Here is a 19,188-nt window from a genome sequence, read left to right on the forward strand (position 1 = left end):
TATATTGCAACAGCATGTCTGATAAAAGCAAAACACAGAATACAAGGTAAAGATTCATGAACAAGATAAACACATATTTACAATGTAGGAAGCCCTAAAAAATAAAAAGCAGTGAAAAAGACAAAAGTCCTCATCCTCATGAAATTTCTATTGTAGCATGAGAAAGAAAAATAGAAATAAATTTGTAGTATCTCAGGTGAAGTCAGGTTCAATATGCAACCATCCTCAAGATACACTGTTAAGTGAAAAAATACTGCAAACTGTGTACTGTATGCTACCAGTTGTGTTTAAAAGCATATATGTACATATATCTTTGTATCTGCATAGAAAAGCTTTGAAAAGATACAGTGTTTAAATGACGAAAGAGACTTCATTGTATAGCCTTTGGACCATGTATATTATCCATTCAAGATACTTTAAAAGGCATATGTTATATTAAGCACTGACAACCTGCAGAGTCTAAAATGAAGTCTTCCTTCCTTCCCCTTTTGGGTCTGATGAGATTATCATAGTGCTAGAAAGATAAATATCTCAAAAAAATACATACACAAGGAGTGTACAATAATTAATTTGGAATAAAATATAGATAAATAAGAAAGTTTAAATCCATGGTAATATCAGTTTTTGTACCCTATTTAAGTGTAGTTGGGATAACAATTCTTGTAACAATCCTGATTTGTTTGTAATTCGTTTTTTTTAAGCACTGGAAGCAAATTTATGTTAAACTTGACATTTTAATGAAGAATCCATGAATATTTGAATACATTTATCAATGTTAAGGCATTTAAAGGTTCAATAACACTTTGCTAAATTCATAAGTTCTATTTTAATAGCTATGGAAGCAGTTACTTAGTTTTCAAGGAATATTAAGACTTAAATAAGTAGTATATTTAACCTAGTACAAATAGTTAGGTTTCCTCTCCACTCACAGAAGTCCTGTTCACGATGGATGCTACACACCAGATTCTGAGGAAGCTGCCAGTTATGATGGACGTTCTTCAACAAATATATACCGAGCGCCTCCTAGGTGCCGATGCTATTCTAGATGTTGAGGATGCACTGGGGAACAAACAAACAAAAATTCCTGTCTTCGTGGTGCTTGTATTTGAGTGCCTACTCTACACTGGGGACACAGCAGGGACAAGAGAACCAAAATGTTCATTCCTGTGGAATTCAAGGTTTTAGTAGCAGTAAAGAGACAACAGATCACTAAATGTAGGGGGAAAATGGGGTAAAGGGGAACAGAGGAGTGAGAGTTACTCACTAATACTGTGTTCTGAGAATGCTTTACAGAGCCTTGCACTTGAAAGGAAACCAAAAGGAGGGGGGAAGCATTAGAGTTTGTTTTGGATTTTCTTAATTATCTGCATTAAGTACGTCTATTTAACATCAGTAATAGTATACATTTTGTTTCACAGCTTCCTTTTTTCACTGAATAGACTGCGAACATACATTTTTACATAACCATAAATGTAGATCTATATCTACATTTACCAAGTCTCCTAAATGGTAAATATTTAGGTTCTTTGAAATATTCAAAGTATTCGGAGCTGTTTATCCGTGTCTTTCTCTTGAATTTTTCTTAGGACAAGCTGTCCCACTTGTAAATGAGTGGGCTAAAGGTATTGTGTATTTAAATATACAAGAATTGTAATACACATTGCACAGCAGAAAGCTTCTTTCAATTGATATCTCCCAAGTTCAGTGAAAGTCCACCCTCCCTGCGACCTTGGACTGTGTGATGTCTCCACCCACTCAAGGCTGGTTCTCCTGCTAAGGTAAGAGAAAAATGCGTCCTGCCCAAGCAGTACAAAACTTAAAAAGAAGTGTTTCCTCCAGGTTCAGACAAGGAGGGAAATAAATGTATGTGCCTGAGGGCCCGTTTCCAGAGCTGGAGAGGCAGTGAGAATACTCACTGGCCACACTCCCGGGGCAGAAGCATCATGGGATCCAGGACCAGGCCCTCAGTCTTGTGTGCCCAGCGGTGTCCTGCCCAGGGGACCATCTGGGACTTGGGGGACCCGCTTCTGGCCTTCGGTCTTGTGAGGGATTGGGGTGGGCTCCAGCTGGGGGGACGGGAGGCAAGGGGATCCAGGCTGGGGATCCATTCCTGGCCCCTCCCTCCGAAGGGAGGTCCGCTCTGTGTGGGACGTGGGGGCTAGAGAGCCAGCCAAGCTAATGGTCATAAATACATAGGCCTGTCTTCACTCTCACCTGCAAAGTGGTCTGGGACACCAGATCCAAGTGCAGGGACGAACTGCGGGCAGCAGGACAGCTGCAAGGAACGCAGAGATGGGCCTGCAACCTCTCCAGGGGCGGCCAACCCAGTGGAGAACCTGGCGGGAAAACCTAAGAGACTGCACACCGCCCTCAGCCCTTGTCTGGTGCAGACAGACCCCCATGCTCCAGCTTCCACTTAGTTCCCAAGCTTTAGTGCTTACCAGACAACCCCAAACAGCGCAAAGCAAAGAGGTGAAAAATTTTTAAAAAGGAAGAATATGGATGCAGAGGCCAACTTTTGAATAAACAGGAATTCTAGAAAGAGGTAAGACAAAACAGATGCGAAAAAATGATGAACAAACTAATTTTAGAACATTTCCCAGAGGTTAAAATCAGAAAGGCTTAAACTTCTCAAAAGCATCACTGGAAGCTAGGGGACACTGAAGCAAACCATGAAATTTTGAGGGGAAAATTATTTCTAGTCAAGAATCTATAGCCAAATGTCCAATTAGCTGTGCAAATAGAATGAAAATATTTTCAGACACGCATTCTTCCTTAGGAAAAGACAGAGGACTGGCTTCATCAAAATGAAAGGAAGTCTCTCTCTGAAGAGAAGTAAAATAATGAAAGCATTGCCTCAAAAACCCTGAACTTGGTGTGGGAACCTCTGGGTTCTCAGGCTAAATGCAGCGCGGGGAAGCCCAGGGTAGACTAACACTGAGTCCAAATTCCATATCCTTACCGGACCTCCCCACCTTCCAAACCCACCCACTCCCTGGACACAGAAACACTCCCAAGCATTTGGCTAAGGCAGGTAGTGAAGTGCAAAGAAAGGGATTAATCTTTTTACCGCTGAAGATTCCGTTTTAAAGCTAATATTTTAACCCAAACTAGACTCCAAAACTGAGGAGATAACGAACGATGAAATAAATGCATATTTCACATATATGTACAATTTTCAAGTACTATAGAATGAAGCAATCTATTGTCAAATAATCAGACAGCCTTTGAAAATTACAGGGATACAATATTATACCTAGGAACATTATAGCTAGAAAACTGACAGCTATGAGGTTTCCAAGTGAACTTCTAAACTCTAAACCACCTTTCCCTTGGTTCCATGAAATAAAACATTTTATTTCAAAAATTCACTTGCAACCTGTTTTTATATATTTTTTTGTTGCCCACTGCTCTTAAGCTCCACCTGAAAAAATGTATTTCTCATTTTCATCAACCCAGCACAGGAGACACCAGCTTCTACTACCACAATTACCTTGAATGCTTCCACTTCATATTTCAGTCTGGTTATCAGCTTGCAAGTGTCTATTTCTTTCTTCAGCCTGTACCAATTTTTCCTGCAATTCTGCTTCTAATTCTCTGCTTCCTTCCTGGAATTCAGTTAGTTCATTCCCAGCTTCCTGGAAGCTAATCAGAAACAAAGCAGGAAAAAAAAAGAAAGAAAGAAAGTAGGAAAGATAAGTTACACTAGGAACCACGAGGATCATCTTGAAGATGATTATACCTGTATCAATTTAATAATTTTTGCCTGAATGCTATCACCACCACTCCAAAATATAAAAAACAAAACAAGCGGGCTTCCCTGGTGGCGCAGTGGTTAAGAATCCGCCTTCCAATGCAAGGGACGCAGGTTCGAGCCCTGGTCCGGGAAGATCCCACAGGCTGTGGAGCAACTAAGCCCGTGTGCCACAGCTACTGAAGCCCACGTACCTAGAGCCTGTGCTCCGCAACAAGGGAAGCCACTGCAACGAGAAGCTCATGCACCACATCAAAGAGTAGCCCCCGCTTGCCGTAACTAGAGAAAGCCTGCGCGCAGCAACGAAGACCCAACGCAGCCAAAAAAATTAAAAAATACAATAAATAAATTTAAAAAAAAAACAAGCAAGAATAAAAAGTAAGTCATGGCATCCAGAAAGCCTTACTAGAAAAGGCTCTAGTAATCCACAGGGCGTGCCAGAGAGCAGCTGGCTTAGATAAAAGCAGTTACATCTGCAGAAGCTAGAGTATAACTTTAAAAATTGTGAATCATTATATTGTACACCTGGAATTTATATATTGTACCTCGACTATACTTCAATTAAGAAAAAAAAAAAAGACTGCAGGAGCAATACTGTGAGGATGAACTGATAAAGAGCCTGCTGTGCCACTGGACGTCCTGGAGAGACATTTACACATTCGGGGAGAGTCTGGGAATGAAGGAGTACATAGACGAATAAGCATTTGAAAAAATAGAAAGCAGTATTTGAACAAAGAAGGAATTTATAACATCAAGAAAAACAAAAGTTTGTGCAAGAAATCATAGTAAACTATATGCAGCTATGAATATTGTTTACAAGACCACAATAGTATAAACTTGAATACTGTTCTAACAAAATTGTATAACTGAACTGGGAGGATACCAGGTCTGATGAGTCTAGGTAAGCTGGAGGAAGACAGTGAAAGATGTTGAGAATGATTTCTGTGCACTCAAAAGAGTGTTTAGAGACTTCTTGGAAAATTAATATTTTATTTTCTCAAATTATAAAAACCAAACCACCAGTCCTCCCTTAAGCTTTCAAGTTTTACTTTCAAACCTTACTATGCTATTCATAAGCCTAGAAAGTTTTAACAATTATGTTTAATGGCCTCTGAATGGCACAAGGTCCCACTGACATATTTAATTAACTAAACATCCTCATACATGGCAAAAGGATTGCAAAGTACTTTAATCAAATAACAAATAAGAACTTCCCAATTACTAATACCTTCAAACCAAATAAATGAAACATTAATACGTTGAACCTGAAGTTCTCTTCAGTGATCCAATATTGAATATAAACTAGGATTTCATCTTAAAGTCACACATCTAAATCCATTACTTAATTATGTATTTTAAATTGGAGTTGCAAAACTGTCTCTCTAATATGCTAAATTATCTAAAATATTACAGGAACCTAAAACACCATGTATATGGATTTCTTTCTTTTTTTAAACCACTTTGGAGAATATCTAAAGTACAATAAATTGCTTATACTAAAATGTGTACAATTTGACCAGTTTTGACATATAGACACATCCAGTGAAACCACCCCTGTAATCAAGATAATGCACATTCCCATCATCCCCCGAGAGTATCCTAGTGCCTTTTTCCACTCCCTTCCTCTCTCCACCCCATCTCCAGACAATCACTCCCCGATTTCTATCACTACAGATTAGTTTGCATATTCTAGGATTTTACATAAATGATAGATTCCTTTTTAACACAATTACTAATACTATGGTTTTAATTCTCTTAAGCATTTCTTTACCCAATTCTGAAACTTCACTGAAGTAAAGGGTCTCTATACACACACACACACACACACACATGACATTAACATGCATAGAACTGCCAGTATCCTCTTAGGCCAACCAAGGAACAAAAATATCATCGTCTAGGGAATTCCCTGGGTCCAGTGGTTAGGACTCTGTGCTTCCATTGCAGGGGGCAGGGGTTGATCCCTGGTGGGGGAACTAAGATCCAGCATGCTGTGTGGCCAAAGGAAAAAAAAAATCATCCTATATCATTTTGATATAAGAAACAGATTTCAGACTAGAGATTTTCATGGGGATGCTTCCTGAATTGGATTCTCGTTGGTGACACTGATGGGGCCTCACATGTCAATTTCTAGTTGCTATGTTAGTGGCCCCCAGAACCTACAGGGGAGGTGGTGACGGAGCCCAGATCCTTGGGTTTCAGTTATACACTCTCCTAATGGTTCTGTCTACCCACGGACGTTTATAAGTCTATCCCATCCGTGAGGCTTTGAATGGATCCTTTGAATGGAGCCCTTCTTTGGCTCCTAATTCATATTCTGCTTAGGTCTGAAGACTTTTAACCCTGTCAGACGCCTGCAAATTTCTCATGCACTTCTTTGGCCACAGAGCAAACAAGGAGGCTGACTGAATTCCGAGGCTCTCTGGCCGCTGGATCTGGGCATGATACGCCAACCACTGGTGGGAGAGCTATGTACCTTCATCTTCCTGGGCAGCAGTTAATAGGCAATGCTTTCAGCTGGACAGAAAAATCAAGAAATGGAGCTATAATCGTGTTACTTTCAAGGGATTTCCCTCTGGGGTGCAAACCACACGGACCAGGCGCTGTTGGGTGTGCGCAGCCGTCTCTTAACAGGTTAAGGCCGAAGCGTGAAATGCAGTGGCATCTGGGGAGGGTGCTCAGTGGTCAGGGTTCAGGAGGAAGTGGGGAGGGGCTTACTTTGGCCTCCGAATACCTTTTTCTGCTCCTTGAGCGTTTGTTTTCCGACGTACTTAATTAGGTTTTCCATTAAAATTTATTCCAATGCCTCGGGAACGCTAAACTGGTCCCATTAGAACTGTCTGAAAGGCACCCGGCTATCTGCAAATACCGATTCGCTCCTCTGAAAGCTGTCGGCCCGACGTTGGATCTTCCCTACGTCTCCGCGGCTGTCCTGGCCGCCCAGCGTCCACAGTTAAGGCTTCCGCAGCTTCCCGGTTGTGGCCTCCAGCCTGGCGCTCGGGGAAGCGGCAGGATCCAGATGCTACCGCCCAGTGAGAGCGCCCTGGGCGCGCGCCCCAGCGCAGCTGCGCCTTCCGGGGAAGAAGCCCCGGCTGCGGGCTTCGGGGGCGAGGCCTGGAGTCCAATGAGGAGGGCGCGGGTGGGGGAGGGGCTTGCCGAAAGCCCTGGATATAAGGCCGGTGGGCCGTTGCGGCGCCGTGTCTCACGCGCGGCCGGCGATTGGCAGCGGACCCACAGCCCCCTGCGAGGCTCGCCGTGGCATGGCCGCCCCCAAGCGGTTTCCGACTCTCGTTCAGCTGGAACAGCGAGAAGGGACGCTCTTCGAGGTGCTCGGTAACCTCACCAAGCGGCCCTACTGGTTTCACTCCGAGTACCTGAAGAGTCCGAGGGCAATTCACCTGGAGGCCTGGCTGGTGGAAGCAATCTTCGGTGAGCGGGCCCGAGCGGTGAGGCCGAGGCCGCCCCTCACCGCAGGCTGGCCGCGCCCAGGCAGCCTCTTCGCGGCTCTGGCTCGCATCCGGGCCCCCGCTGCCTCCCCTCCCAGGCCCCACTGCTCAGCACCTCGTTGCTTCCTGCGCAGGCCTGGGCGGAGAGCACATCCCGCATGTCGAGTGTGTGTCGCAGACCCTGCTTCACGTTAATCAGTGGGACCCGGACGGCGAGGCTGAGATCTTGATATTTGGACGGCCTTATTACCAGAAGGATGTATACACGATGATCATGAACTTGGCTGACTATCACCGCCAACTCCGGGCGCAAAGTACGGGGCCGGGAACAATGAAAGGTACCCTAGGCAGGCCCCGGGTTCCTTGGGAGGGATTCTGGTGCGTCCTGGCTGTGCCGGGGCAGCGGTCTCATCCTCTTAATTCGACTGGAAGAAGGTTTCCTCTTTGCAAGGGATCCAGAGGAGCAAATTGACCTCGTTCTCTCAGATTCCGGGCTCCCAGCCCTGCAGCCCGAAGGGGTAACTCCTTATGTGGAGAGTATGTGGGACACAGGTGCGACCTCCTCTCTTTGCTCTTCTTCCAGGCTCTGAGAAGCCTCCTGCCCGGGAGGCGGCCACCCAGCGGTCCCCCAGTGCAGTCCGACAGGCGGCGACCCATCTGTGCCCCGGCGAAGCCCGGGAGGGCGGGACTCAGCGGTCCCCCGGCGCGGTCCGGCAGGCGGCCACCCAGCGGTCCCCCGGCGCGGTCCGGCAGACGGCCACCCAGCGGTCCCCCGGCGCGGTCCGGCAGGCGGCCACCCAGCGGTCCCCCGGCGCGGTCCGGCAGGCGGCCACCCAGCGGTCCCCCGGCGCGGCCCGGGAGGCGGCCACCCAGCGGTCCCCCGGCGCGGCCCGGGAGGCGGCCACCCAGCGGTCCCCCGGCGCGGCCCGGGAGGCGGCCACCCAGCGGTCCCCCGGCGCGGCCCGGGAGGCGGCCACCCAGCGGTCCCCCGGCGCGGCCCGGGAGGCGGCCACCCAGCGGTCCCCCGGCGCGGCCCGGCAGGCGGCCACCCAGCGGTCCCCCGGCGCGGCCCGGGAGGCGGCCACCCAGCGGTCCCCCGGCGCGGCCCGGGAGGCGGCCACCCAGCGGTCCCCCGGCGCGGCCCGGGAGGCGGCCACCCAGCGGTCCCCCGGCGCGGCCCGGGAGGCGGCCACCCAGCGGTCCCCCGGCGCGGCCCGGGAGGCGGCCACCCAGCGGTCCCCCGGCGCTGCCCGGGAGGCGGCCACCCAGCGGTCCCCCGGCGCTGCCCGGGAGGCGGCCACCCAGCGGTCCCCCGGAGCAGCCCGGGAGGCGGCCACCCAGCGGTCACCCGGCGCAGCCCGGGAGGCGGCCACCCAGAGCTTCCCCGAAGCTATCCAGGGTCCGGTTACCAGGTTCTGAACGCGTTTCGGGCCCAGGAGCAAGAGAGCCAGGCAAGGTCAAAGTGGAAGCCCCTCCTGGAACCCTATCCTGCTGCAGAAGCTGAGAAAAGAATGGTGTGGGTTGTTCTTGGCTTCCCCGCTCCCCGCCACTCCCTGTTAAATGTTTGCAAACACGAATCTAAAGAGTTCTAATAAAGCATCGAATTTCCCTAACGTCTGTTAATTGGCAGGGGGAAGGGGAGAGACAGGCACGTCGCTCCAGCAACCACTATCTGCTCCAGGTGGCTTTCTACCCAGAGGCAGGTGAGAGCTTTCTAGCGGCCCGGGGCCGCAGTCTCTCGCGCCTCGGGCAGGTGCTTCCCCTGTGCTCCTTCACCACGCGCATCTGGCTTTGCAAGGTGAGGGACCTCTCCGGCCGTGGAGTCTGTCCTCATGGGAAACCTTTCCAAGCCTGAGATATTTCTACTCAGAGACAAGGGATGCGAAAACTTGGTTTCAACGGGCCTCACGGGTGGGCACATCATAGCGCTGCAAGCAGAGACTTCCCAGCTCGGGCAACTGCTGGCGACTAGGGGAAAACTGAAATGGCCAGGACAGCGCAGCTGTCATCTCCAAGTCCTGCCCGGGTCACTCGACCTCCAGTGATGTTTGGAGCCAGCGAGACACAAGCAGTGCTGGTGACTCTTCCCTGCTAACTAGTAACCGCAGCAGTGGGGAGCCCTCCTTGTCACTTTTTAAAATTGAAATATATTTGACATATAATACAGTGTAAATTAAGATGTACAACATGTTAACTTTATACACTCACATGTTGTACTATGAGTACCACCGCACAGAGAAGTAGCATCTCTATCAGTTTGGCTTCCTGTTCCGGGCTGCTGGCTGGGATGCTGGTGCCCTGGCTAGAAGTAAACTGTTGACAGCTGGGTGTTAGGATTTTTTTTTTAAATAGCACAAGTCAATTTAGTGCTATGAAAATTTTCATTTTAAAAATCCAAGGAAACCTAATTTTAAAGAGCAGGAAGTGGTATGTCTATTGTAGACCCTTTGGTCACCAGTAATGATGACTCCAATTTTGAATAAGCCTTTAGTTTATAACAAGGGATATAAAGATGCAAAGCTGAATTTACAAATAGGCTATTAACTATTTTCAGAAGAGGCAAGGCTGAGTGAACCTTAAACATTTAGACTCAAAATCAATGCAGACTCAAAGTTTCAACTGAGGCTACATCAGAGTAGAATTAAGACTCAATCTTGATTTTTCCCCCCTCTGGGTAGTACCCACATGACCAGAGCATCAAATTCTGTCCTTTACAAGAAAGATTACTGAACAGCAGGTAGCAAACCAATGGAACATTTAGGAGTCTGTGACTATCCTGAAACTAGGTTTAATATACCCTATATATACACACATAGACATGTCTGAGATGATTTTATGAAAGAAAATGGTAAGATACGGTAAACATCCTTGGTTGGAGATGAGCCAAGAAAAGGAGACTGAACTTTAAATAGAAGCATTTAGATGTGATGACACTTAGGTAAAACTCCTTATGCCTATAAAGTGTTGATTTAAGAAACAAAACAAAACAAAAAAACCTTACTGGTTTCCTCTCCAAGCAGGGCATGGACCAGTGACATCCAAGTTTTCACCCAGATCAAAGTCCCCAGACCTTCCTATCTGCCGTTTCAAGCTTACTGTCTTACGGAAGTAACAGTTTAACTTGCACTTTTACGTAATTGTACACACCTTTTTTCCCCTTCTTCTAGCAGCTTGATTTTTCTCAGGATGGGTACCGGTACCGTTTGATTTAGCTCTTCCCTTAGTGGTTGATTAGTTTGTTTCTCCAATTACTCAATTACAAACTGCTGTCTTGAATTTCTACGTGCATCCTTGAGTCCACGTTGGAATATTTCCCTAAGAGAACTTCCTAGAAGTGGAACTGCTGGTTAAAGAATGAGCCCCTTTCAGATTTTATATTGCCGAACTGCCCGACAAAATAGCCACACCAAGTATCCTCGTACTACATGGTACGAGAGCTACTCTGGCTTCACTCACCCAAACTCAAGGTTACCAGTCTATTTTACGTCCATGTGTGTCATTTTTTCTATTTTTTTTCTATCTACCCCACTGTTTTAACTATGTATCTTTATACAGTGTTTTAATATCTGAGAGGGCTAACCTACTCACTGTTCAATTGGCAGTCTTGCAATTTATTACAATGCATACAAAATTAGTTGAGGGAAAAGGTGTATACAGATGGCTTCCCAAAATATTGATCTTATTCTATTAAGGTATGCTGTAGTGCTCATTTTATTCCTTAAACGACATGGATACTATATACACAGAAGAATGTATTTTACCCATTAAAAGAAGATGGAGATTAGATAGGAAGATTCTGTTTGGGAACTGAGGCCCAAGGCCGTTCATGGAAGTTGTCAAAGAACGAAGGCAGAAACTACAGAAGTCTCCTATGGAAAAGATACATGCATCCCAATTCTCATACCAGCATTATTTACAATAGCCAAGATATGGAAGCAACCTTAAGTGTCCATCAACAGAAGAATGGATAAAGAAGATGTGGTGTGTATATTTATATATATGTATATATGTGTGTGTGTATATATATATGTATACACACACAATGATATATTACTTGGCCATAAGAATGAAATTCTGCCATTTGCAACAATGTGGATGGACCAAGAGAGTATTACGCTTATTGAAATAGGTCAGAGAAAAACAAATACTGTTATCACTTATATGTAGAATCTAAAAAATAAAACAAACGAATGTATGTAACAAAACAGAAACAGACTCACAGATACAGAGAACAAACTAGTGGTTACCAGTTGGGACAAGGCAGTGGGAGGGGCAAGATAGGGGGATGGGATTAAGGGATACAAACTACTATGTATAAAATTGGTAAGCGAGCTTCCTGGGCTTCCCTGGATGCGCAGTGGTTAAGAACCCACCTGCCAATGCAGGGAACACAGGTTTGAGCCCTGGTCCGGGAAGATCCCACCTGCTGTGGAGCAACTAAGCTCGTGCTCCACAACTACTGAGCCTGAGCTCTAGAGCCCGTGAGCCACAACTACTGAGCCCACGTGCCACAGCTATTGAAGACCGTGCGCCTAGAGCCCATGCTCCACAACAAGAGAAGCCACGACAATGAGAAACCCGGGCACTGCAATGAAGAGTAGCCCCCACTCACCACAACTAGAGAAAGCCCACGCACAGCAACAAAAACCCAACACAGCCAAAAATAAATAAATAAATTTATTTTTTAAAAATTGATAAGCAATAAGGATCTCTTGTGCAGCACAGAGGAATATAGCCATTATTTTGTAATAACTTTAAATGGAGTATAAGCTATAAAAATATTGAATCACTATGTTGTACACCTGAAACTAATAATAATATTATAAATAACTATACTTCAATTATTTAAAGTTAAAAAAAACTAAAGAATTCTGGAAACAGTGACTCTTACTTGTACATTTTTGCAGGTAAAATGTATGAGGGCTAGTAAAGAGGTTAGTCTGAACAGTTTTTTAAAAAATTTATTTATTTATTTTTGGCTGCATTGGGTCTTTGTTGCTGCGCAAGGGCTTTCTCTAGTTGTGCGAGCAGGGGCTACTCTTCGTTGCGGTGCGCGGGCTTCTCATTGCGGTGGCTTCTCTTGTTGAGGAGCATGGGTTCTAGGCGCACAGGCTGCAGTACTCGCAGCATGTGGGCTTCAGTAGTTGTGTCTCACGGGCTCTAGAGCGCAGGCTCAGTAGTTGCGGCACACGGGCTTAGCTGCTCTGCGGCATGTGGGATCTTCCCGGACCAGGGCTCGAACCCGTGTCCCCTGCATTGGCAGGCGGATTCTTACCTACTGCGCCACCAGGGAAGCCCCAGTGTGAACAGTTGTTGAATAGGCTGACTAGAGGCACCAAAGAAAAAGGTTCACTGTTGACAGACTGTGTGGAAAACGTCTGGGCTCAGCTGTGGAGCACACGCTGACAGTCTGCCCCAGGTCCTCCTGCCACTCCACTGTAGTTACACCAGGTTGGCACTATTTCCCTCATCAAAATTTCTCAACTCCACACTTCTAATCAAAACATGGCCTTTTAAAATATCACTAAGAGTGGGGAAAAACCAAAACAAACCATGTGCCTCCTTATGTGATGCTCTGAGAAAGACAAAATATGATTTACCCAGTATTTTTGCCAAAAATATATAACCTAGATCTAACCATGAGGAAACATCAAAAAATAAGAGCAGGATTTGTAAGCAAGGAAGAAGACTGCAGGCAGTTTGAGAAGAGCGAATCCTGTCTACACGTTTTGGGGGCAGGGTAAACTGGTTGGCAGCAAATAATTTAGTGTGGACAGTGTCTTTGAGTGTGCTCACTAAAGGTATCAAAGAATACAATTTCAGCTGTTTATGGGTTCTCTGGAAATCTTGGGAACATCGCTGTGGAGCATAAGTGACAGGCTATTCCTGTTATGACCACCTGCGTACTTCGGTTTAGTTAATACACATCTGCCCTATTTACCTAATCAGAATATTTTACTAGACCCTAGTTAAAACCTTATTATAGAACTTCCCTGGTGGCGCAGTGGTTTAGAATCCACCTGCCAATGCTGGGGACACGGGCTCGAGCCCTGTCCAGGAAGATCCCACATGCCGCAGAGCAATGAAGCCGATGCTCCACAACTACTGGAGCGTGCGCTCCTAGAGCCCACGAGCCACAACTACTGAGCCCACGAGCCACAACTACTGAGCCCGCGTGCCTAGAGCCTGTGCTCCGCAACAAGAGAGGTCACTGAAATGAGAAGCCCGTGCACCGCAATAAAGAGTAGACCCTGCTCACTGCAACTGGAGAAAGCCCGCACACAGCAACAAAGACCCAACGCAGCCAAAAATAAATATTTTTTAAAAAACCCAAAAAAACCTTATTATAGCCTTTTTGGGTCCCTCTGAATCACATGTAAAATCAGACTTTAAGGACTCTCATCCTACAGCCTCAGCCCCTAAAAACTGGTTGTGACTATAATTGGAATTGCACTGAGTTCTGGGAAGAACAGACCACAAACATGCAACACTTCACTCTGCTATCTAAGAACATAGTGTCTCCACTTATTCAACTGTTTTTCCTTCCTCCTTCCCTCCTTTTCACTAATCTGAAGCAGAATGTAATGAGTATTTTATTAATCCCTAAGGCAAAACAAAGGCGAAAAAAATCACTTTAAAAGTGTACACAGGGACTTCCCTGGTGACGCAGTGGATAAGAATCTGCCCACCAATACAGGGGACATGGGCTCGAGCCCTGGTCCGGGAAGATCCCACATGCCACGGAGCAACTAAGCCCCTGTGCCACAACTATTAAGCCTGTGCTCTAGAGCCCATGCTCCACAAGAGAAGCCCCCGCAATGAGAAGCCCACGCTCTGCAACTAAGAGTAGCCCCCGCTCGCCATAACTAGAGAAAGCCCATGCGCAGCAACAAAGACCCAACGCAGTCAAAAACAAATAACATTAAATCTTAAAAAAAAAGTGTATAAAAATTTATCTAACATAAAATGGAGGAAAAAAACAAAAGACATGATGGGAAACAAAGCAAAATGGCAGACAGAAATCCAATCATACTGATGATTACATTAAATTAGAATGCATTAAATCCCCCAATCAAAAAGCAGAGACAGTCCAACTAGATAGAGAAGTCAGAGGTAGAAGACTACATTGAATATTATTCTACCTATCTCAAATGTTCAGAAAAGGCAACTTTGTGGAGACAGCCAGCAGACTGTCTGCAAACAGGCATAAGGGAACTTTGTGAAGTGATGGAAATGTTCCCAAACTGGTCTCTGCTGATGGTGGCACAACTCGTAAGTTTACTAAGAAAGAAAGCGAACTGTACACTCACAATTTTATATTATGGAACCAATTAAGTGATTAGATTTTTTAAAACTGCAGTGCAATAGCACTAATACCTAAATTCTCCAAAATAAAAATCGACTGTTGACAGATGTAGAGCAACTCGACGTCCCATACACTGCTGAAAGTCAACTGGTTCAATCACCTTAGCAACCTGAACTTATGCACGTCCTATAATCCAGCAACTCCAATCCCAGACATATACTCAAGAGAAATGCACACATGCATGCACCAAGTCATGTACAACAATTTTCATAGTACCCCTATTCATTATAAGTCCAAATAGGAAACAACCAAAATGCACATCAACAGGATGGAAAACTAAATTAAGGTTTATTCATACAATGGAACTACACCTGCTGGCAACATGGACAAATCTTAGATTGAGTCCATTTATAGTTACGTCACAACAGTAGTTATCCTTGGGGAGGATGCAAAAATGGGGGCTTCTGGAGTGCTGGTAGTATCTTTTCTTCTCTGGCTGCTGGCTACATGCATGTGTCCCCTTTGTATTGTTTGATGAATCTTTTCACACTGTGGATGAACATGGTTTTGGTATGAATGGAATGCTATACATAAATAAGATGTTTACTAAAATTATAGAGAAATATTTGGAGTAATGGAAAGCTACTGGAAAGGACTATATGAGCAGTGAGATTTTTTGAGTAATTACTTTAATACTTTTTAAATTGCCTTATTTAAAAATATTGAGGATGTAAGTATGTTTATCATCAGAAAAATCAACAATGCTATTTTTCAGTGTGGTACTAGTAGATACTTCTACCTTAGCAACTTGTTAGGAAAAAAAAAACATTGTCTTGTCCCTCAATAGAATAACAAATACTGTGGAGTCTTAACAAATTAAGTGTATTCTAATTCCTCTTACACACACACACACACACAAAGAGAATGAGCTGAAATTCAGCTGTGGAGAAAAATAAAAGCACGTGGGAAAGTATATTATAGAGGTAAGATCCTAGACTCAACGTTTTGGTTCAAATCTCACCCACCCCCAAGTCCTAGCTCTGTGATCTCAGCAATTTACTTAGGCTCTAAGAATCCTACTTTGGTGCTTAGCTCAAGGGCCTGGTATGTGATACAAGCTCTTATCAATAAATATATAGCTAATATTACTCCCAAATTCTGAAAGTTAGAATGACAGAGCAACTACCCTTTTTAGATATTAAATGTTGCATTAGTTTGCTAGGGCTACTGTAACAAAATAATTAACTGGGTGGCTTAAACAACAGATATTTATTTTCTAAGTGTTCTGGAGGCTAGAAGTCCAAGATCAAGGTGTCAGCAGGTTTGGTTTCTTCTGAGGCCTCTCTCTTTGGCTTGCAGAGATAGCCGTATTCTTGCTGTGTCCTCACCTGGTCTTTCCTCTGTGTATGCACATATCTGTGTCTGTATTTACTCTTCTTATTAAAAAAAGTCATACTGGCCCACCCACATGACCTCATTTTACCTTAATTACCTCTTTAAAGACCCTATTTCCAAATACAGTCACATTCTGAGGTACTGGGGGTTAAGACTTCAATATGTTAACGTGTATAAAGGATAGAGAACAGGATCATTTACTAACTTAGTTTTGAATAATTTTTGGAAAACTGGACAAGTATTAAGCATAATCCTCTTCCTCCAAATGTTGAACAGTCAAAAATATTTCATGATTTCGTAAAAATCCCACCAGGAAAAACCTGTAGTAATATTCATCAAATTTCTACAAAAGGAGAAAAAGTAGGCACTCTAAGCTTAAATGTAAAATGGAAGATGAGGGGAAAAAATCACACAGAAAACAGTAATTGGTTTAACTACATACAATAAAAATTTTCTGTATGCAAAAAATTTGAGAAGCAAAGGGGTGGACAGTATTGGGTGTAACGGACCATTATTTGTTACAAAAGCTTTTACAGATAATAAAAATCCTTATCTTCAGAGTTGAAAGAAGTAATGACAGAAATGAATAAAGAAAAATGTATAAAAGCATTTAACAGAAACGTGAAGTAGAATAACGTTCAATATCCCTTGTAATCAAAGATTTGTGTATCTGTGTGTTTAAAATCCTTGCAAACGGCTAGAATCCATCACTGCTAAGGGGTGAAGAAACTGTATGAGTTAAATCAACTCCAACTTTGTGTCTAACGCCACAGAGCTCTTGGCAATCATTCCTCCAAGAATTCTGCTTCCTGAAAGTGGAAGCACCATGGGATTGGAACTGTTTTGCACAGATTGGTCATAGCATTGTAAAGGGTAACGGAAAAACAACCCAGCCCATGCAGGACACCTGCTTAGGGAGGGGGGCAGAGGAGACAGCCGGCTGGAAGGCCACCTGCCAATGCACAAGCTGCCCATTACCATGGCTCCTTCTGGTAAATCACAGCACCAGCAGAATGAATGCTGATCGCCTCAGCTTGCATGTTGGAATGCCCACCCACGTGCATGGTCAGAGACTCCACTCCAAGAAAACACACGGGCCCACTGGTTGCTACTCAGGAACCAAACACCTGCTTAAAAATGAGAGGCTCAGAGAAGAAGCGCTGGCATTACCTAACAGCTTGTTAGAAATGCATATTCATGGGCTCAATGTACTGAATCAGAATCAGTGGAAAAGGGGCTAAGAAACTGTGTTTTAGCAAGCTCTCGAGGTGATCCTTACACACATTAAAGTTTGAGAACAAATGATGCAAAAGAAACCCAAAGCAGACTGACCCTGCATTTCTGCCCCCTGTGCATGAGGGCCTGACTCTGACCATAAAATCATAAAAGGGTTAGTAGTTTCAAAATGATAGAAACTAAGAAGAAAACAAAAATAAACCCTCCACCTATCAGCCTCTCACATCAAGATATGAATGAACAGAGTCAATCTTTTATAAATTTGCTTAATTTTGAGTGAGCCAAGATCTTTATGCCATTGGAAAAAAGGAAATTCATTTATTTACTAGAATGGCACTACAAACTCACGTTTGCAGCAAAAGAATCAAACCACTGTCCATCAAGATACAGGAAAAAAATAAATGCACAGATTTAAGGATATTTGCTTCTCCTGAACTTTAGTAGCAGAAGGAGGACTGTTCTCATGCCCCGGAGAACACTTATGCAACAGGACTCTGGGGGACCTGGGGACGTGGTGCCTGGGCCTTCAAGAACTCCTCGAGTTGTTCCATCTTCTCAGCTGGAGAAGGAAAAATGCTCACTGCTTCAAACTACTCCTTCATGGGGGTGGATGTGTGCTGGCAGTATCATTTTTCGGGGTGGAAGCTCTGAACCTAGGACCTGGAAACAGCGGCGCGACCAAGCGGAGGCTGGCACGGGCAGTGAGGGGCCTGAATGCATCCCATCTCAGCCTACCTTCCCAGGGTCCTGCTTGGACTCCACTCACAAGGGATGCCCAGGGACCACGTGTAGCATACTGGGAGTTTTGGGAAGACGGAGGCTGTGAGCAGACCAGGTATGGCCAGGTGGCTCCCCCGTGGCTCCCTCCCCACGCACGTTTTCCATGCCCCTCACCTCGGGCACGCTTCTCCCGGTGACTCGACGCCAGGCTCAGGAGCACGCTCTTCACCCGGCGCTGGACAGCTGGCCGCCCGAAGACGGTGATTTCCACCAACTTCCCGGCGTGAACTGCGTCCACCGTCAGCAGGGCCTGGCTCATCCACTCCATTTCCGGAACCACGGCTCGGTCCGGGCCTGAACGCGAAAGGAGAGACTGAGCGGGGCACGGAGAAGGGCAGGAGGAGCTGGCCCGAAGGGGACGGAACGGGCAGGGCAGGAAGCCAGGCACAGCGCATCACACGCGGCCCGCGCGTCCGGAAAGGGTTGCGGAGCGCGGCTCGGCGGCCTCTCCCGACTGGGGGGCCACCACCACGCCCCGGGTCGCGCACCGAAGATCGAGTCGGCCAGCCACGCCTCCAAAGAAAACACCAGCGGGTTCCTCAGCTCCTGCACAGGAAACCACCACGGCCGGGAGCGAATCCGTGGCGGCGTAAATAGGAACCCCAGCAGCCCGTCCCCCCGGCCCTCGGCGGCGCCCGCGTCGTCGACCATGCTCGAACCGGCAGCCAGCGGGTAAGGGGCAAGCAGCTCTCGCGGGATTTGTGGAGGCGCGAAGTTGGGCCCTTTACGGCTTGCGGCCGGCTCCGCCCCCTCCGGTGCGCCTGCGCCCTGCTCCCGGGCCGCCCTGTGGGCGAGGGCTCTCGGGGCTCTTCGTACCGCCACGCGTGGCGTTGCCCCGCTTTCTCCTCCGCCCGGAACCCCGGCGGCTCTCGGAGACGCCGCCCGGTCAGGTAACGCCCGGCCCCGAGGCGCCGGGGTTGATGGACGGTGTGGTTGGCTGGAGCGGGGTCCCAGCCAGGCCCGGTCCAGGTTCAAAGGTTGCGCCCGAGGAGGGTAAGGCCGAGGGCGGGCTCGTGGAATGTGCATCTTCTCTTTCATCTCCTGCCTCTGGTTCGTTACCGCTTCAGAATCATTCAAACAAGTGCGTCGTGTTTATAATACAGACGTCAGACGTGGGCATTCTAGAAACGTAGCAAGTGGAGACAAATCTCGTTTATTTCCAAAATTAAGAGACGACGAGTGTTGATGCACATTTCTTCCCAATGTTAATTTTAGTTAAAAGTTTAAATTGTGAAAGATTTCACACATTTAAAAAAGTTGTATAACAAACA

At 46.0% G+C, this 19,188-nt stretch overlaps 2 protein-coding genes across 5 annotated transcripts; one reads left to right on the forward strand and one right to left on the reverse strand.

Annotated features, from left to right (window-relative positions):
- Positions 1-993: 993 nt before the first annotated feature.
- On the reverse strand, positions 994-18,574 carry OOEP (oocyte expressed protein). Of its 4 annotated transcripts, XR_013830698.1 has the most exons (5): positions 18,406-18,574; positions 18,032-18,211; positions 3,494-3,645; positions 2,215-2,336; positions 994-1,059 (listed from the first exon to the last, which is right to left on the reverse strand). XR_013830698.1 is itself a non-coding variant. In XM_079938640.1 (3 exons), exons 1-3 carry the CDS (start codon positions 18,566-18,568, stop codon positions 3,620-3,622), a joined length of 369 nt encoding a protein of 122 aa, XP_079794766.1. In that variant the 5' UTR covers positions 18,569-18,574; the 3' UTR covers positions 3,459-3,619. The 4 variants fall into 4 exon arrangements, 3 of the variants coding, with proteins under 3 accessions (XP_079794766.1, XP_079794767.1, XP_079794765.1); XM_079938640.1 differs by lacking the exons at positions 994-1,059; positions 2,215-2,336 and having other exon boundaries at positions 3,459-3,645; XM_079938641.1 differs by lacking the exons at positions 994-1,059; positions 2,215-2,336; positions 3,494-3,645 and adding an exon at positions 14,851-15,055.
- Positions 6,932-8,656, forward strand: KHDC3L (KH domain containing 3 like, subcortical maternal complex member). The gene is made up of 3 exons (XM_079939468.1): positions 6,932-7,183; positions 7,335-7,538; positions 7,784-8,656. Exons 1-3 carry the CDS (start codon positions 7,015-7,017, stop codon positions 8,617-8,619), a joined length of 1,209 nt encoding a protein of 402 aa, XP_079795594.1. The 5' UTR covers positions 6,932-7,014; the 3' UTR covers positions 8,620-8,656.
- Positions 18,575-19,188: the final 614 nt, after the last annotated feature.

The sequence above is a fragment of the Stenella coeruleoalba genome, assembly GCF_951394435.1.
Source record: "Stenella coeruleoalba genome assembly, chromosome: 12".
NCBI classification, from domain to species: Eukaryota; Metazoa; Chordata; class Mammalia; order Artiodactyla; family Delphinidae; genus Stenella; species Stenella coeruleoalba.